This window comes from Seriola aureovittata, chromosome 24 (genome assembly GCF_021018895.1).
Source record: "Seriola aureovittata isolate HTS-2021-v1 ecotype China chromosome 24, ASM2101889v1, whole genome shotgun sequence".
Taxonomy (NCBI): Eukaryota; Metazoa; Chordata; class Actinopteri; order Carangiformes; family Carangidae; genus Seriola; species Seriola aureovittata.
This window is the reverse complement of record NC_079387.1, coordinates 5824576-5844494: the sequence shown is the minus strand read 5'-3', so window position 1 is coordinate 5844494 and position 19919 is coordinate 5824576. Positions and strand designations below refer to the sequence as shown.

Genomic DNA, 19919 nt, shown 5'->3' with positions numbered 1-19919 from the left:
AAAAAATCTGAGTGAACTCAGCACAAAAACTGTAGGTGGTCCATTCACTCAAGTACCACAATGATGAAACAGGTTGAAAACCATGAGTGTGTGGGTCAGTGAGAGAGTCTAGACCAGATGTCTAAAACACAAACTTGGCGCATAATTTCCTACAGGAAATTCTGTATGATTTTTAACCGTGGGTTGTCTCCGGCAGATAAGCTCGTCTCTTTAAAAAACAGACAATAGTGGAGAGGGTGAAGCTGTGTGCATGAATACATATGTCAAAATCATTCGACATATGCCTGAATGTAATGTCGGATCATTCTTTCACATATCTATATAACGCAAGAGCAGCCTTTATTTATCCTAACTGAAAAATATGATTCAACGTTGAATCCCATGTTGCATTCTGGACGTGAATGTCCTTCTGAAAATGAGGATTATTAGTCTCTATATTTGGATGGAAAATGGAAGCTAACGGAAATTTGCTCAACAGCACTGCAGCAAAGGTAGATGCTTGCCAGCCTATATTCTCTATAGAACTGCCTTGGTTCCCATTCTACCACACAATAAATCATGGGTGATTTGTGAGTATTAAAGGTAGCAAAGGTCATCTGCCAGTGAGCTTGTGGTAAGAACTGAATTCACAAAGCCCAATCCTTCAATGAATGCTACATTCAACAGAACCGAAAGCTTTATTGATCGCCCTTAGTACTAATGAGATTGGACGTACCTTTCCTAATACCACCAATATTCTTTTCTCACTAAATCAACGGATTAGATTGGCATACACATCCGTCTTATCCCCGCCTGTTCCCGTCCATATGTGTCAGGCAGCTTCAACTGAACAAAGAACCATAAAGGAGAAAGGGGAGAAAAGGTGGATTGAATACATGAAAAGACACACCTTACGAACTTAAAGGGCTCCAACTGAGTCTGTATGCTGAGGTAGACGCCCACAAAAGGGGAGAGAGATGAGGGTTGTGATGGACAGGCCATCACATCCACGGGAGGGGGGGGACAAAAGAGCGGGGTGACAAGCAGCCGATGGACAGACGGTCCATTTCCACTCGCACAAAAGAACCAGGGAGATGAAGCAGATTAGCAGCTCTTTATGCCCATTGTGAAGCCTCTAAATGATAAGATTTACCCCTTTTTCCCATCTCAGCCTGTGTCCTGTGTGTGTGTGTGTGTGTGTGTGTGTGTGTGTGTGTGTGTGTGTGTGTGTGTGTGTGTGTGTGTGTATGTGTGTGTGTCTGTAAGCTCACACAAGAGATCACAAGCTCTTTCGCTCTGGCTTATTCTCTGTTTCTTTCACACACTCCATCAGGATGTACTTCCCCCTTTTTTTCTCCTCTCACACAGGTACATATACACACATACACTTCTCCTGAAGAGTCTTTTCTTTATCCTTATAGGAAGGACAGATGCGACAGCTGGCTTTTGAGTCACTTCCCTTGCTTCAACTAAACCCTGAATTTACAGTTTGATGGGAAAAGCTCTAAACTTAACCCCCCCCCCCCCATCACTGAAAGATGATGTTCTTTATATGTCGCTTTGATTTGAAAATGAGTCTTTTCGGTGGATGAGGCACACAGGGGTTTTGTTGCTATAATATCATTAATCACTCATTCACTGGCCTTAATATAGGAGTAAAATGATACCCTGTTAGCAGTTAATAACATGTCACGCATTGTAATTATGTTCCATCTCTTGGAGTATTTTTTCCTCGCCACTTGTGTTTATGGTCGTGGGGTTTTATGAACTATTGTTCATACCTGAGCCTGTTGTTTCCTCTTATCATACCTTCGTATTTAGTGCCATCTACTGACCATCTTGTGACATTGCAGGTTCGCACGGCTCAAAAATTGATCAGCGTTCATACAATCCATAACACAACATGTCCAATTGTTATGAAATTAGACGTATGTCATTCATAGATATAACAGTGCAGATGTATGGTTAATGATGTACATGTAATTTAAAGTGAAAATGAGAGACAGTTTTAATCCTTACATTTTACTGGTAATAGTTATTGTTCTTTTACGTAAAACTATGAACTTTTAGCTGTAATGCCGTATTTTTATACTGCATCATTGCTACTTTATCTTAAGTAAAATCTCTTAATACTTTTTTCCACCACTGTTAATTTCCTCTTTATTTTTAGGTCTACCCGGCTTATTAATGGCCTGTATCCATGTTGCTCTTTCCTGCCTGCTAAAATCGATTTCTCTGTGATCCTCTAGAGGGCGCTGACGTTCAGGCCGTGTAGTCAAACGCTGTTGTGTAAATCGTCGATTGCCGAGTCATGGATTAGCTGTTGTTTAACACACGCGCTACAAGGACAACCTCTTCAGCAGCATGACTACAGACACCTAACTGTGTATGCCTTTCACTCTCAGCTGTCTGCCACGTTAGAAACTGTTGTTAAAGCTGTTTATAGCCGGCTAAGCTATTCAACAGTTAGTAGCTCGTAGCGGACTTGCTAGCTTCTCTGGAGTAGCCTCTGTTATTGACTTCAAGTACGTGTGAAGTTGACAACAATAGCCCGGTAAATACGGTAATGTTACAACTAACAACAGCGTGTTACTTCATGTCTATCTATATATATATTTCCTTTGCTTGTTGTGCATTTGGCCTGTCAATGTGCATGGTATTGGAGTGGGTATACTAACAGTTTACACTTAAATTGTCATTCGTATGAAGTGTTTTTGCCCACCATATTTGGCAAACATTCCGGTAATGGTTGGTAAATGGGTTGTGTGGTGGTGATTTATAACCAGCAGCAAAAGCAGGTGCAATAGTGAACCATGACTCAGCTACTAAATGTCAGTGAAGTCACAGCCAAATATAACAGAGCCAAGCAGACAGCCAAGTGTGTGTTGGATCTAAAAGAGAGGGACTCTTGCTTTGTTTGGAGGATATTTTAGTTATAAGGTTAGTAGTTATAAGGCTCTATTTTATTTTGTAGCATGTTTCCTGAGTTCTGGAGGTTTAAGCTGTTTAGTCTTTGCACTTAATCAGTGGTTGTTTCACATCTCTAATGAAATCATTTGTCTCTCCCCAGCTCCAGCCATGGTGTTTATGCAGAGCTACTGCGAAGCCAATGCCTCCATCTCCCACACCTGGGTGGATGAAGGTATCTCCCCCTGCTTCTACTTCACGCTGGTCCCCACCATCCTGCTCACCATCGCCTTCTTCCTCGGCACCATCCACTGCATATTCTACCAGAAATATGGCACAGCAATGGAACCCAAGTTCATCCCACGCACCCGCCTCTATGGTTTCCAGCAGGCTGTCTCCATCCTTCTCCTCCTCCAGTTTTTGAGTGGGACAGTGTGGCGGGCTGCCAGCGGAGGAGAGCTCCCAGGCTATGTGCTGCTGTATGGCTGCTTCTCTGTGCTGGCCTGGGCCTGGGCTATAGCACTGCTCAGGGTGGAGAGACGCAGGGTCCTGGTGATGGACCGGTCAAGGGGGCACAGCGCGGTCCTCCTGCTCTTCTGGGCCTTGGCTTTCTCAGCTGAGAACTTAGCCTTCATATCCTGGTACAGTCCTCACTGGTGGTGGGCGCTGGAGAACAATCAACAGCAGGTAAGAGAAGATTCATTTTTTTCAGCCTTCGATTTTAAAATAGAAAAAGACAGACTCGACAGTGCTTGGCGTGATGTTTTAACACTATTTCCAGGCTGAGCCACTGTTGTCTATACTAGCATGCAGCTTGTGAATGGCAGTTTATCTCCATTCCTATCTATTCAAGATTTTGTATTTAGGATTTTCTATCTATTCATAAGCTTTATTAACTTAGTTTCTCTAATGTTAATCCAAGAATGCACTGATAGTGTATGTTCTTATTCTGCATAGTGATAAAACTCTTTTCACAGTTAGTATTTTATAATCTCAGTGATATGTGTTTTAGTAGTCCAACGGGCCAAAGGTTAGTTATTTTTCAAAGATCTGCATGTCTTATGAGTCACTCTGCTCAAAGCTATGCAGCCATTCGTGTTTCAGGTGTAACAAAGTATCCACCCTGCTAACGAGGCGAGAAAGCTTGCATGTCAAAAGTGCAAAACACCAGTAGAGCATAAGACTAAAGCCTTTTTTGCTGAGTCATTTCCAGGTCTTACTCTCAGATCCCTAGTGCTACACTGTTAACCAATCAAATCATAAGACAAAATGTAGCCCCTCCCACAATGAGTCAGTTGCAGGAGCTTCAACTTTGTTTGTATAACTGAGCATGACTTGACATTTATTCACTCTTGACTTTTAAAGAGTTCTTATTATTATTTTATCTGCCCTTCACTTAAAATGTTGTTTGTAATATGCAGTGGTACTCTTCAGATTTCCACCCCCTTTTTAAGAGCAACCTAAAATAAATATTAGTATAATTGATAACAGTAACTTGTATGATAACACAGCGATGTTAGTTACTCAGAGGCTGTCCTTTTATTGTAAAGGACACATCTAGTGCAGCTATCAAGTTATTCATTTTCTCATGCATGACTGTTTTACAGCCATTAAATTGTGCGATGTGGTGTCCATATTGATCTGTTTTAAATTGTCTATGAACCCCTCAGGTGCAGTTTGCCCTGTGGCTAATGCGCTACATTGGCACCGGGCTGCTCTTCTTCATTGGTCTCAAAGCCCCGGGGTTGCCACGGAGACCGTACATGCTATTGATAAATGAAGATGAGCGGGATGTAGAGAACAGTGGACAGGTAGTGATGTACAACTCACAACATTAAAACCTGGGACACCCTGTATTCTGCTGTTATACACTATCCGGTGCTGTGTTAGGTACTTAATGTGTTTCTCTATCTCAGAGTCTTTTGGGCAGAACACAGGACAACCAATCTACCTGGCAGGGTTTCAGAAAGAAGGTGCGTCTGCTTGTTCCCTACATGTGGCCCCGAGGAAACATCTTCCTCCAGCTGCTGGTCGTCTTCTGTTTAGGGCTGCTGGGAGTCGAGAGGGCTATTAATGTCTTTGTACCCATTTACTACAAGAATATTGGTGAGTCACATATCTTTTTATTTTGCCCTGTAGAGTCAAATGTTCAAATGTTTTATTTCAGAGCTGCTTCACAAGCGAAATGTCCTGTTTCTGCCTGCGCCGAGCTAATAGTGGTTTTCATTTATTCACTTTGAACCACAGGCCCGAAAAGCCTCAAGAGCGATGTAAAAACATGCCATCGAATAATGTTGAAAATACACCTAGAGGCTTGTTGACAGACTCATCAACATCACTGTTCCTCAGGACGTGTGATCCGATAAAATTGAGCCAACCTTCTCTTGATATCTCTGAGTTTCCAGAGGGCCAGAGAGAGGAATATAAAATACCTTGGTGTCAAAGAACGCCTTCAGAATTTCACTTGCCGTGTTTATTGTCTTGTTTATCTCCTTATCTTCGAGCCAAATACCTGACCTTTTTCTAATTTACCTTTTATGTCTTCATCCCTCTCTCAGTGAATGACCTGACTAATCGCAGCAGCTGGTACACTGTGGCCACTACAGTGTGTATTTATGTCCTGCTCAAGTTCCTGCAGGGCGGAGGGGCAGGTAAGACTGGACTGGATGGATAATGTAGTGACTCTGTTCTGTCACAAAAGATGTACAAAAGTGATACTGCACATTGATTCTCCGCCTCAAATCACATGTCACACGACCATAGTAGCATCCGCATCCTTGCCTCTCCCCAGGTGCCTCAGGGTTTGTCAGCAACATGCGCTCTTTCCTGTGGATCCGGGTGCAGCAGTTCACCAACCGCGTGGTCCAGGTGCGTCTGTTCGCCCACTTGCACTCCCTCTCCCTGCGCTGGCACCTGGGCCGCAAAACCGGTGACGTCCTGAGAAGCATCGACCGCGGCACCTCCTCCATTAACAGCTTGCTCAGGTAAGATGTTACAGGATGTGATGCTGGATTATCAACTGGAAATTTTAGGTATATGTAGCAGGACCACAGTTTTTCCTGGACTCAAATTTTTATTGCAATGACTCAACTGTCCCTTCTTCTTTCACAGCTACATAGTGTTCAGCATCTTCCCTACTATCGCTGATATTGTCATCTCTATCATCTACTTCATCACGTATTTCAATGCCTGGTTCGGCCTCATCATCTTCATCTGCATGGCCCTGTACCTCAGTGAGTTGCACACTTTGAACCGTAGCTGTGCCACTGATTAATGAATTTAAAAAAATACATAGCCCCAAATAAAACATGTGTATCCACCAGCTTTGACCATCATCATCACTGAGTGGAGGACCAAGTACAGGCGAGACATGAATCTGCAGGACAACAATGCCAAGTCCAAGGCTGTGGACTCCTTGTTAAACTTTGAGACGGTACGTCAAACATTTTGTTGTCCAGCTGACTTTTGGATCATGGAGACGTTTCAAAATAAATCCAAGAAACATGCTTTTTTTTTTTGTCTTTTTTATAGGTAAAATACTACAATGCAGAGAACTATGAGGTCGGCCGTTTCGAGGATACCATCTTAAAATATCAGGTATTTATTCATAACAACCAATTAAGCACAAGGTTTGGTTTAGCAGAATACTGAACACAGCCACTAGAAGAAATCCAGGATGCAGGAAATAGAATTATTTATGTCTTTTTTTATGGTTTAGTTTAAAAACAAAGAGAACAGGAAAAAGACAAATGTCAGTGGTCTGCTTCAAGCAGATCATGAAAACAGAGCATTGTTGTTCTAGGAGATTATTTTGACAGCATGTTGTCTGCATTTATACATGGAGCAGTGACTGTAGTTGTTATATATATATATATATATATATATATATATATATATATGTATCCATTATTACAATTTTTATACAGGCCTGCGTCTGATTGTTCTTGTCTCCTCCTGTTGTAGGTGTCAGAGTGGAAGACCCAGGCGTCCTTGGCTTTCCTCAACCAAACACAGAACGCCATCATCGGAACAGGCCTGCTGGCCGGCTCCCTGCTCTGTGCCTACTTTGTGACTGAAGGAAAGTTCCAGGTACTGACCACACTGACGAAACTAAACACTTTTAAGATGATGTCTTGAAATAGATAAAACTTTATTCCATGTGTTACTTCGTCCCATTGAAAAAATCCTCTTATCCTCCAAGGTCGGAGATTTTGTTCTCTTCGGTACCTACATCATCCAGCTCTACACCCCTCTCAACTGGTTTGGAACCTACTACAGGTAAGAAGAGGCATAGCAAGGATCCATCTGCCTTAATTGTCTGAATTGTATGATATTGCTTGTTCTTGTTGTTAACTGTTGACTGTATTTTTATTTTTTTTACTGCAGAATGATCCAGAATTCTTTCATTGACATGGAGAACATGTTTAAACTTTTCGAAGAAGATGAAGAGGTACACGAGAAACTGACACATCTGTGTTTACACCCCCAGTCCTGTAGTTTGATCCGCTTTTTAAAACTTTCTGTCTTCGTCTCCCTCTGCAGGTGAAAGATGAAGTGAATGCAGGGAACCTTCTCTACAAACTGGGAAAAGTGGAGTTTGAGAATGTTTACTTCAGCTACACGAATGGGTTGGTTCACATTTGCTTTAAAGGCTTTAGTAAAACTTTATGATGTGTTAAGTTCTTGAGCCGAGTTAGAGTTTTACAAGACTATGCATTTACATGTTAAACTGTTTTACAGCAAGGAGATTCTGAAGGACGTTTCCTTCACTGTCCTGCCAGGACAAACAGTTGCCCTGGTAAGTCTGAGGAGCAAATGTCAACCCTCTGCTCACTAGCCCTGCCTGTGTTTATGCTTTTTCTCCTGAGATTGCATCCTCATTGCTTTCTGTTCATCACCCCAGGTTGGACCGTCGGGGTCTGGGAAGAGCACCATCATTCGACTGCTCTTCCGTTTCTATGACATTCAGGGAGGCAGCATTAGCATCGACGGCCAGGATATATCAAAAGTGAGTGACAAGCGCAGTGTGTATGTGCTGGGGGTGAACAGAATAACATGAATAAATATTACCTGGTAGGTTCAACAACATTATGAACTGTGGCCACAATAATTACATTTGAGTTCACAATGTCCATGTGATACATTATCTATTAAATTTAATATTTGAAGCTTCACAATGTGAGCAAACATCAGTGACATAGAAGGACAGCTTGATATAGTGCCACCAGAGCTAAGCAGCAAGTCCTCATACGCATTACAAGGAGCTGTAAATCACTTCATGTGCAAATGAAGTCATTAAACTGCTACAAGTATAAATTAGCCCCTGGTTATTTTGCTTTTGAGATTACCAAGAGCAATGAAAGCACAATAGTTATAGTGCCTTTAATATAGCTGTATGTGACCGTGTGTGTTTACATAGGCGCACCGCGGACTAGTAATTACTTTGTCTTCATTGTCCTTCCTCAGGTGAAGCAGACATCTCTGCGAGCTCATATCGGCGTGGTTCCCCAGGATACCGTGCTTTTCAACGACAACATCCGAGATAATATTCGCTACGGTCGCATCACTGCTACTGACCAGGAGGTGGAGGAGGCTGCTATAGCTGCTGATATCCACGAGAAAATCATGACCTTCCCTGAAGGTAACTTATCGATTAACCCTCCGGCAGATTTTTTTTAATTTTTTTTATCTGAAAGCAGAGCAGCTGTAAGATCTCATCCTATATTGCACAAGCTATTTTTTTACCATCTACTTCGTTTTTTTCAGGTTATGATACGCAGGTGGGTGAAAGAGGTCTGAAGCTGAGTGGAGGAGAGAAGCAGAGGGTGGCCATTGCCAGAACTATCCTCAAAGCACCACAGATCATCCTGCTGGATGAGGTGAGACATCTGAGTGGACAAGCAGACAGAAACTGAACCAGTTGCTGCTCAGCTTTTACTTAAATGAAAGAACTTATTGCACAACTTCTTTCACTATGTTTCGCCATTATTCAACACTGAAAGGCTTTCATAGCTGTTCTAACAGATAGTGTCTCTCTGCAGGCCACCTCTGCGCTAGACACACAAACAGAACGCAACATTCAGGCCTCACTGGCTAAAGTCTGTGCCAATCGGACAACAGTTGTTGTCGCTCACAGGTAAAGGATCCATGTTTTATTGGGCCTTTTCTCCTCTAAGTTTGTTAATTTGTGTAAAGAAGACAGTGGTTTTATCTGATGAGTTGTGTGGGTCCCTTTGTTTTGTTTTGTTTTGATATAAAAGGTTGTCCACCATCATCGGAGCAGACCAGATTCTTGTTATAAGTGATGGCCGGATAGCTGAGCGAGGACGGTAAGTGCGCCTTATTGATCTATTGTTCTGAAAACCATACAGTACATGCTCTTGCTCACTGGAGCGTAAGTGACTCACCTTCTCTCCATCCAAGACACGAGGAATTGCTACTCAAGGGAGGCATGTATGCAGACATGTGGATGAAGCAGCAGCAGGCCCAGGACTCAGATTCCCCGTCAGACACGGAAGCCAAAGATCTCAAGTCTGAGAAACTGCAGCCACCGTCAACTTCTTCAGGCCACCACAGCCGCTGAATGTATTTATTTGTTTGTTGTAAAAGAGAACTCAACATTTTAAATCCCGTTTTTTTTTATTTGTAAAAAGTTAAAGCTGATTTTAATGTACACCTAGATGAAAATGTTATTTATTTGTTAAATGTGCAAAGGCAGGAGGGAAGGTGCCTTATGCTGGAGGAGGCAGAAACACAGGGGAAGTGTTCAGAAATGTATCAAAAGACATTTTGTAGTATTAGTTGTGATAATGCAGAAAGTTTTTAATGTAGGAACAAGAGCAGAAATGTCGAATTATTACCACATTGTAAAAAAACAGATGTAGATACTAATTTGTAAAGATTTCAAAACAATACGTTCAGTGCAAGGCTAATGAAAGTAATACATGTTATATCATACCTCCATCAGGTGGCACCCTGTCTCATCTTATTATGAGGAAGTTTTTATTTTTAGAAGCACTCCCACCACTTTTTTGTCTTTTTTTTTTTAGTATATATATATATATATATATATCGTCACCTTCCTAAAATAATGGCCTAAGTCATGTTTTGACAAAAATGTTTTTTTTGCCTAAATCACCCCCTCATGATGCTGGCCACCTCTGGTAAAATCGCCTGAATCCTCAGTTGAGGGGAACATGCAATTCTACCCCCGGTTGTATAATGGCCTATGTCAAAAGTGTGACTCTTTTGTTGAGTTTTTTGTGTTTCCTGAAAAACCTGAAAAAATGACTTAGGCCATTATTTTAAGAGGGTGTCGATATATATAAAACACACTTTTGTTGGTTTGTGCTGTCTGATAGATTATGTAAAGATACAAAAGGAAGAGTTGCAAGAAATGTGGCAATAAAAACACTAATCACAGCCTCAACATTGCATCTTGTTGGGCTGAGAGGCTAATGATTCTTTTTCCCACTGAATTAAATGTTAATGACAATTGTTCGATAAACAAGCTGTCAGGGATTTTATTCAGCTTCGTTTAGTTTCTGGTTCATTTCTGAGCTCCGCTGTTATTTAAAGTGATATATTTTTTTATTGTGTAAGCCTCTGTATACTTTTGATCACTAAGATAAAATGGGATGGTGTTGATCATCAGCATCATTGTGTTGTCTGTATTGTGAAGAATTAATTTTTACTAAAGAAGTTAGGATACAATGTGGCAATGTAGGAATTTTTTTAATTGCTTTTGGCAAACTGGCTGATTTGCATTTAAAGTTGTACAATCCATGTCTGCCTGTTGTTGGCAGTTAAACACAATAGAGCTGATTATACCATCAAACTAAATGGCCAATGTGGTAAGAAAACCTACTGTTATTCTCACTTAATGTAACATATAAGTACATACAATCATATACAGTATTTCAAAATATGAATTTAATGTCTTACATCTACCTCATAAAGGTACTGTTCATTATTATTACGTATTGTAACTGAGTTTTGTCTTGTACTTATGAACAATAAAAGTTTTTTTCCATGGATTTGTATGTAAAATCATAAGACATTTGTATATCACCCAAATATTGGATCAATGTTTCAATTCTGTTGTTGCTCATATTTCACACAGACTACTGAAGGTATGGCAAAGTGCCAGCATGTGCTTTATCAATTAAAAATGTAAACCTACATAGAAACATCATAACACTAAATGTATCTTTTGGCCAATAGGAGATCATGGCTGTTGTGTAACTTCCACAGTGCGACCCCGCCCAGTCCCAGCATCTGTGTCTGTCTGGAAAGAGCCAAACTGCTGGAGGCTCCCGTCGTCACTGACTGTAGCACCCGGTCAGGGCGTGTGTTGCTAGCTGTGCTCTTCCAGCCAGGCGGGGGCCAAGCGGTCGTCTTTTCATTATTCGCCTGACTAATGTTTAATCGATAGGAGATATGGATTTCGACGCTTTATTCAACGAAAAGACGTTTCAGTTCTCGGACTTCCAGGAGTTCACGGTATGTTGTTGAGTTACGCTGGGTCAGCAAACTGCGGAAGCCATCGTTAGGTGCATTAGCTAGCATTAGCTGACGTTCATGTCAGCGGGGTTAGTTAACGGTGGGTCCCTTATCCCAGTGTGTGTTTACCGACGACAAAAGTTGGCTATATTGCCATGCTAAATGATTCTGACTAATATTTAATAATTTGTCACTTAAAATTTAAAAAAAACGTTAGCTCCAATAGCTAACATTATTACTTAGTTAGCCACTGTCACTTTAAGGTTCACTTTCTGTTGACCTGCTACGGGCCTAGCATTAGCTTAGCTAATATCCTTATATAGTATCAGAGACAGTAGACAAATATAAGTATTGAGGATCTTTGATAGTATGCTATACAGTTGCTGTAAACGAATGTGTCGATTAAAACATTCGTAAGTTTGCTTGTAAATAAAATTAGTGAGCATATGTCTTTGCTTACAGGAAACGTTTTACGTCAACCTAACTTGTCTAGCCTAACCTAGTTCCCCAAAACTGCAGCTATAGTAAGGCAGCTCATTTTACTGTTTTACAGTTTCTTCCTGGACACCAGAAGTTGACTGAAAGAGTGAGAAAGCGATTATATTATGGCCTGGACAAAGACGTTTCTTTAGATGCCCTCTCTTGCCCTGTTACAGGTGAGTTTAATATTTGCTTTTGGACTAGGTTGGTACAAAGAACTGAGCACTTTCATAAAAATCAAAAGCAAAGTCAGCATCAAGAAAGGGGAACTTTTGTGTTTGTAAAACATTTTTGGTAGAAGTTCAAAGTTGTGCCAGTATACAACTTGCTCAGTACATGTCCAGAATTAATGTATATATGTAAACAAATAGTTGCAATCATGTGAGAGTCAACTTTTATCTTTACTTTCCACTATTTCAGATATCGCCGTCGAAATCTTCCAGAAGTCTGCCCCAAGCCCAATACGAAAGCTCCAGAAGAAGTATGCAGCTCATGTTGCCAGGTATGTACTGTGTTATATACACTTTTGCATAGACTGCACAATCTTACTGGGACTAAATTTAACACTGCCATTTCTACACTGAAAGCTATCTATTTTTCCTTAAGGGAGGCTTGCATCTCTCCATGTGCCATGATGCTGGCTCTAGTTTACATAGAACGGCTCCGACATAGAAACCCTGAATACCTACAAAAGATCTCCTCCTCTGACCTCTTCCTGATCTCTATGGTATGTGTTTCAACTTCTAAAGGTATAATAACATGTTCACCACTCTTTTCAGAGTGGAGTTTGATACCTTTTTTCTTATACTGCTGTTTTCTGCAATTAATAGATAGTTTATTAACAAAGCACTGATCTCTCACTTTGAATTAGATGGTTGCCAGCAAGTACCTGTATGACGAAGGAGAGGAAGAAGAAGTTTTCAACGATGAGTGGGGAGCAGCTGGGAAGCTGGACGTGCAAACTGTCAATAACCTGGAGATGAACTTCTTGAATGCCATTGTAAGTGGCACTTTATGTGTGTGTGGTGTGTCCCTGCAGATATGTATGGTTCGAGTTCTTTGTCCCAACCCATGTGTCATATCTTCTAGGAATGGAGCCTTTTCACAGATCCAAATGACTTCTTTGATATACTGAGTCATCTAGAAACCAGGTTGGTTTGTCAACTTCACCACAAAAGTGTCTGCAACAAATTTCAGCCCCCCAAATGGACATTTAAAAGCCAGCTTACATTCTCTGTAATTCAGTGTTGTAAAACAAAATATGAAAAAGTGCTGTGAATCCTTTCTGTAGCAGCAAAACCAGTTTGTGAAAGGAATATTTCTGACTGCCTCTGTGTCCTCAGCATTGCAGAGCGGCAGGGGATGAAACGTGGCTGGTTCACCTACACTGACCTCTGTGTACTGCTGGAGCAATCAGCATGGAGTCAGGCCCTCACAGCTATCTACCAGCACTTTACTAAGGTGAGAGGGGGATTTGATTTGAAGGCAGCTGCAAGGATATTTATATGTGTGGGCGAGGTCTCATGATGGGAGCCTCAGGCATATTTTTTAAATGTCTTTTTGTTTTTGTTCTTCATTTATAACTCGCAACAAAGCGAACAACTCAACAGTCTAAACAGTCCAGGAGGAGTTGAGTCTTTTAGATTTGATTGTAAGATTTAATCTCATTTTCTTCTCAGGTATCCTGTATGCTCGGCTTGGTCTATCTGACCAGTGTGGCTGGCCTTATTGCCACCAGCGCTGTCCTGCACCAGCTCAGTCTCTCCAGGAGCGGCCAGTCCCCATTTGCACCCACAGCAGAGACCAGCCCGGCCCACCTTCAGACCTCCAACCTAAACCCAGAAGCTCCTGCGGCAGTCCAGCGCCCCCCCTGCTGTGTTCAAGCCAACAAGAGCCTGAACCGTCAGACCAATGCACTTGGAATAGGTCACAAACAAGCTCCCCCATCGGCTTCCTCACAGACATCAGTATTGTGTCTTTGGGGCTCCCTCCTTGCCTCAATGGGTCACATACATCCTGAAACCAAGTCTGAAATGGAAGTTTCCCATACCTGGTCTACGGCCTCCTTCTTCTGTCCTGGCTGTCTTGCAACCCTCCCTCCTCTTCAGTGTGGGCTTAAAAACACCTCGGCACTCTTCACTCACGGTTCCCCTGACAACCATCAGCGTCAGGCACTGTGGCTGGCCTCCAGCCTCCTCGGAGCCACAGAGCCAAGTCTGAACTCTCGCCTGGGGGTGTTTCCCCCTGTACAGCTGGGACCCTGCCACCCAGAGTCTATGAAAGCCCAAGCTCTGCTCATGCCCGGCTAGAGACCTGCAAACACCACTGCTGTCAACCTGTTAAATAGACTCTGGAAATTGAACCAGCATCATTTTCATGGCTCATCAACTGCTTGAAGTCATGTTTTGTTTACTTTTCCAGATCTAGAAATACAGGTGTGAAGATGAGGAATTAGGCACATGTCAGACAGAGTGAGAGTTTGATAACACAGCACAGGGTGAAAGTTCACTAATGCACTTATAGTTCACAACTGCAGAATAAATTTGCCATAAGTGAAATGCCATAGTTTTTGGTTAACGCGCTGCAGACAAGGAATTTGAGGATAATTTAATATTTTTCTTGGCTTCAACCAAATTGTTTTACTACCCACATTTTTCATTGTTTGTGTTTTGAGCTGATGAAAGTGTGCGGAGGTTATACAGCGTATCTGAAAGGTGAAAGTTTCAAAGTAAGTTGTTTTTTTGTTTTTTTTTCCTCTTTGATGGGACGTTGTGAAAAGAAGGGACTAAGTCAGTTTACTTTGTATACTAAATTTTGGTTTATCCATATTTGCTTACTGTTACCATATCTTTGCCGTGTGTGTGTATACAGATTTACACCAGACTTTGGTCATACACATGCTGCAAGCACTGATTTTGTACACAAGATTTTTGTACACCAGTTACTTGTTGAACAAATTGTCTTCTGTCATTGTCAACTTTCACCTGTAATTCAGGAGAAAGCATCAAAGAAAAGAAACAGGCTGTTCTTACACACTTTGTCTTCATACCTCAGTGGTACTGTCATTGCTCACACAGTGATCATTAACATCATCTCCTCTTATTCTGCTCATTTACTGCTTTTTTTTTTCCATCTCTTTTCTTTCATTAGTAATATTATTCACCAACTTTTATGTGGCAGCAGGATGTCACACAACCATAAAGCTACTTTCTATAACAGTAACAGGGTAATGTTCAGCCAAATTTAAGAGATTAAAGAAGAAGTTTCTCCTTCTCCAAGGGAAAGAAGTGTATAAAAAAAAAAAAAAAAAAAAAAGGTGGGCTCCTGGGGTTTTTACTCAGTTTCTAGTTGGTTTCTGGTTGGTGTTTTTGAAGTGAACATTTTAATACAACATGTAACATGCTGAAGGATAACTGCAGGTTGTTTGTTTTTTTTGTCTGGAATTTGCACATCTGGTTCCAGTTAAATGGCAACTCTCATCCACTCCACATCGTGAAGCTCCTCTTTTAAAACATCAGAGAAAAATGTAAAGACTAGATTATTTTTATGTACACAGTTACACATGGTCCCCCAGGACGTTTACTTTGTAATTGAACCTTTGACGAATTGCTCTTAGCATTTCAATTTGATACACTTTGAAGCACCAAGTCCTTTAATTTTGTAAATGCTGTAAAATGCAAATATTGTAAAAAAGAAAAAAAATCTGAAGAAAAAAACAATGGCTAATAAAGATTGCATTTCTTTGTGGCATTTGTTAGTTATTGTCTGTGTCAATGACAGTGTCAAGTTGACAGCCAACAATACCCTATACGTTTGGACTCGGGGATCTTTGCTGTATGCAGCCTTGACATTTACTCTACAGCGACCAAGGCTTTGTGCTATTTTATTTCTGACAGCAGGTGAAATTGTGGCCTCCACATAGGCTTTGAAAAATCATATGAGCCATATTTGAAAAAAAACAACATTTTAACCTCTTATTCTGTGCTAGAAATCATGCTCTATCTTGTGTGTGCTCTACCCCTCTGCAGACAATACACAATTGCAATAATAATGTTTGAAATGGCCAGTACAGATTGAGAATGCATGTTTCAGAATGAGATTGCATGTTTCACTGATACGGGAAGCAAGTGTCGGATTTTGGCAGAATCTGAAGTGCCCCCCACCTGCCCACCCCCCCACCCCACCCCCTGAGCCAGTGACAGCTCCTTTACCCCTCCCCTGCACCCCTGGCCAAACATACCACTTGAGAGCTCCTAATATAGACCCAACTGCTTTGTAGGAAAGGGTAAAGAACTGAGCGGAGCCACCAGCAGTCTTTTGAGTTTGCTGCTCTGAAAACAACTTTTTCATGGACACACAACAGAATTATGGAGCCCCCTTCACAGGTGAACCTTTTTACTTTGGAATGAATATAACAAAGAGAAAAGTGTCGGCGGTGTTAAAGCTATTATTGGAACCGAGGAAATGACTAGCCTCAAGCTATTTTGACAATGTCATGTGGAGTTTTGATTGCTCTGTTGCAGGTGTCATTCCCAGAAAAGAAGAAGGGAATACAGAAACAAGGTAACTGCTATGCATGTGTCTTTGGATCTGTGTAAATGTGTGTATGTGGATTTGTAGGCTTTTGTGCACACATGTAATTATAGGGATCTAGACTGTTTACTCTTTGTTACCACGTACTTGTAGTTGTGGTGTGTGTGTGTGTATGCATGAACAAACCCATGTCTGTATCTGCTCTCTATTCAGACAGTGAGCTGTTGATCTATATGATTCCTCCTAGAGGCTGATGTCACCGTCTACATGAACTTCATGAAGAGCCACTGCTGCTATGAAGCCATTCCAACCAGCTCTAAACTGGTCATATTTGATACCACACTACAAGTAAGGCTGCAGCTGTGAAACGGCAGCAAGACGAGCTCATATATCCCGCACTGAAACACATGGCAGCTCGATTGCTCGGAAAAAAAACCTCACTCTTTTTTAACAGTGTGAATTTATCTACCTCCAAAGGTGAAAAAGGCCTTTTTTGCACTGGTGGCAAACGGCTTGAGGGCTGCGCCTCTGTGGGACAGCAAGCTACAGAGATTTGTGGGTAAGGGCGAAAGATTAACGGCATAGCCTTCGTGAAGTATTGGTCACCATGAATGATAATAATGGTAACATAAATCCTTTTTCTGTCAAAGGTATGCTGACTATTACGGATTTCATCAACATCCTCCATTGCTATTACAAGTCTCCTATGGTGAGCATGAATGCACTGCACTTTAAAGCCATGTACACTCAGTTAAGTTTCATTTTTGTGCAGTTAGTTTCCAACTACTTTAAGATAGCACAGATATCATTTGACACCACATCTCCATATTATAAGCCACAGACGGTCATAAAAGAAGGTTATGTAATAAGTACAGTTGGAGTATTTGAGACATGAGCTCCTAAATGTCGGCACACACACAAACACAGTGTGAATCTCACACTTGACTGAAGGTCTTTGCAGTATTGGAATTTGACCTGTCATTAATCGAGAGTTACTGACTCATAACTCGACATTGTGGTTCCTCTCTAAAGGTTCAGATGTATGAGCTGGAGAGCCACAAGATTGAGACATGGAGAGGTGATTCATTTCAAAGTAAATAACCAACACAGATCAATGATATTATCTCTGTGTGCACACATCTCAGTGAGTTTCTATCAGTGCTTTATCTCTTCTTCTCCTTTGTCTTCTTCAGATGTCTATTTACAGTATTCCAATCACTTCCTCATAAGTATTTCTCCAGAGGCTAGGTGAGTGCACATCATACACTGTTTTGACTCTCACCCCTGCCGGGCAATAAATTCCTGTTGTCTGTCCTACTCTTTCCTCTCAGCCTCTTCGATGCCATCTATTCCTTACTCAAACATAAGATCCACAGGCTGCCCATCATCGACCCAGCATCTGGAAATGTCCTGCATATCCTGACCCACAAACGAATCCTCAAGTTCCTTCATATATTTGTGAGAAAGCTTTTAATTCAGATATTTGGTGTTGTTTTTTTTCCTTCTTTTATTTAACATGATTTTTATGCAAGTTTATCCTAAGATGCCGATTTGATGTTTTCAGGGGAGAAGGGTTCCTAAGCCCGCGTTCATTCATGGGCAGATCCAGGAGCTTGGGATCGGAACTTTCAGGAACATCGCCACTGTTCAGCAAACAGCATCACTTTATGATGCCCTCTCTATATTTGTGGACAGGCGGGTGTCTGCGCTGCCGGTGGTGGACCAACAAGGTATACTGTTTAAGCATTTTTTAAAGATGATACATTATAGAGCTGTATTTATTACTATTGGTGGCTATTACAGCATCCAAAAATATGTTTTCTCAGGCAAGGTGGTGGCACTCTACTCCAGATTTGATGTGATTGTAAGTACCACACAGGTTTATTATGCCCTGTCCTGTTTTTGTTTTTAATTATGACTCTATTTGAAATGATTAAGTACACTGTGCAGCACTATTTGCTGACACCTGCTCAGAAACGTCGGTGTCTGTGCTCACCCCCTTGCAGAACCTAGCAGCCCAGAAGAGCTACGGCAATCTGGACATGACTATGCTGGAAGCCGTTCGCAGGCGCACGTGTTTTGTGGAGGGAGTCATCAAGTGCTATCCTGATGAAACCCTGGAGACTATCATAGACCGTATCGTCAAAGCAGAGGTAGGGATTTTCTTTAAAATGATTCGGTGTCATTGGGAGTTCAACGGATTTCTTATTTGATCACAAGATGCGATAAATGCGTTTCTTCTTCATCCCAGGTCCATCGGCTGGTCCTGGTGGACAGGGCTGATGTGGTGAGGGGCATCATCTCTCTGTCTGACCTGCTGCAGGCCATGGTCTTAACCCCTGCAGGTATCGACGCCCTTTTGTCCTAGCACCAGGGGACACTTCACTCCTTTACCACCCGTGTAGACATGAGCCCCGGCCATGTACCCAGGCAGGTAGGCTCTGGAGCCTCTTTCCCAACGCTGTGTGACTGATGCTTTGCAAGCAAGGATCGCCTTCATTTTCTGAGGATTCTCATGACAGTTGCTGAGTGGAGTGATAGTAGCTTTTGTTTATCTCTTTCAGAAATCGCCACGTGATCGAAGTGAGAGATCACAAGAGGAAGAAAAATTCCCCACCTGTGCTGTTGTTTACATTCAGATTCCTTCCATGATCTGTGTTAAATTCAAGTAACAATAACGGACAGTCAGCTGACCTTGATATTGTGATGAATCTCTGTAGGTCTCCAGCACCATATTGGCTGCATTTGATCAAATTGATCAATATATGTTTACTCAATACGGTAAATTTCTGTGCTGTATCATTGTACCATTTTCATTTTCATCATCACATTTGTATCCGAAATTGCTGGTGTATGTTTTTTTTCAAAGTACATCCCCCTTGAGAAATACAATATGTGAAATATGGCTGAAACTGATGGAAATGTTCCAATATGAGTACAAAAAAACTAATAATAGGAGATATACATATACATATATATATATATATGAGAAAGAATTTTACATAAAAATGAAACATACATAGACAATAGTCCTATCAAAATGTACACAAATACACTATCAGTAGTAATATCTGCAGTAGTAGAAATAGCAGTAGCACAGGTAGCTATGTGTTTTGGGGAGGACTTTAACAGAGCAAACATGCAGGACTAAAGTGTGTTATTATGCAACCTTCTTACAGCAGTGTCTCTTACCACACGGTGGTATGCTTGGGCTTTAACCCCATCCTCTCTATACAGTAAACAAGGAAACACGTGACTATATTTTTTTCTCATCCGTGACGGGCCTTGTGATCCGTCCGCCCATCTGTGTAATTGGTACATCAAGTTGTGAGAAATGATCAAGAATAACACCGGAAATTGATAGTGTCTTCAAAGTAAAATATCCTTGCGTTATATTAAATATGAAGTTAGCTGTAAAAAGAAAGAAGTATAGCTTTTGTTTGCGTCTCTAAACTTTAAACAGGAAGATGTTTTGAAACATGCCTTTGATCGAGAATATATGTAAATCACTACATTAA

At 41.3% G+C, this 19919-nt stretch overlaps 3 protein-coding genes across 11 annotated transcripts; all 3 read left to right on the top strand.

Moving 5' to 3' along the window:
• Nucleotides 1–2274: 2274 nt before the first annotated feature.
• On the top strand, nt 2275–10922 carry abcb6a (ATP-binding cassette, sub-family B (MDR/TAP), member 6a). 6 transcript variants are annotated; one of them, XM_056370981.1, is made up of 20 exons: nt 2275–2365; nt 3050–3573; nt 4557–4697; nt 4803–4992; nt 5445–5537; nt 5678–5870; nt 5998–6119; nt 6210–6319; nt 6418–6483; nt 6850–6975; nt 7088–7164; nt 7273–7336; nt 7429–7514; nt 7627–7684; nt 7790–7894; nt 8353–8527; nt 8653–8765; nt 8928–9022; nt 9147–9215; nt 9310–10922. In XM_056370981.1, exons 2-20 carry the CDS (start codon nt 3058–3060, stop codon nt 9467–9469), a joined length of 2559 nt encoding a protein of 852 aa, XP_056226956.1. In that variant the 5' UTR covers nt 2275–2365; nt 3050–3057; the 3' UTR covers nt 9470–10922. The 6 variants fall into 6 exon arrangements, with proteins under 6 accessions (XP_056226956.1, XP_056226958.1, XP_056226955.1 ...); XM_056370980.1 differs by having other exon boundaries at nt 2286–2504; XM_056370978.1 differs by having other exon boundaries at nt 2286–2533.
• Nucleotides 10923–11193: 271 nt separating this feature from the next.
• Nucleotides 11194–15618, top strand: cnppd1 (cyclin Pas1/PHO80 domain containing 1). Its single transcript, XM_056370906.1, has 8 exons — nt 11194–11388; nt 11942–12044; nt 12289–12370; nt 12475–12595; nt 12740–12868; nt 12958–13019; nt 13212–13329; nt 13548–15618. Exons 1-8 carry the CDS (start codon nt 11326–11328, stop codon nt 14175–14177), a joined length of 1308 nt encoding a protein of 435 aa, XP_056226881.1. The 5' UTR covers nt 11194–11325; the 3' UTR covers nt 14178–15618.
• Nucleotides 15619–15699: 81 nt separating this feature from the next.
• prkag3a (protein kinase, AMP-activated, gamma 3a non-catalytic subunit) lies at nt 15700–19306 on the top strand. 4 transcript variants are annotated; one of them, XM_056370909.1, is made up of 13 exons: nt 15700–16253; nt 16392–16431; nt 16649–16749; nt 16879–16960; nt 17052–17110; nt 17434–17479; nt 17595–17649; nt 17733–17859; nt 17966–18131; nt 18228–18265; nt 18408–18554; nt 18653–18835; nt 18966–19306. In XM_056370909.1, exons 1-12 carry the CDS (start codon nt 16236–16238, stop codon nt 18767–18769), a joined length of 996 nt encoding a protein of 331 aa, XP_056226884.1. In that variant the 5' UTR covers nt 15700–16235; the 3' UTR covers nt 18770–18835; nt 18966–19306. The 4 variants fall into 4 exon arrangements, with proteins under 4 accessions (XP_056226884.1, XP_056226883.1, XP_056226882.1 ...); XM_056370908.1 differs by having other exon boundaries at nt 17434–17494; nt 18653–18831; XM_056370907.1 differs by having other exon boundaries at nt 17434–17494.
• Nucleotides 19307–19919: the final 613 nt, after the last annotated feature.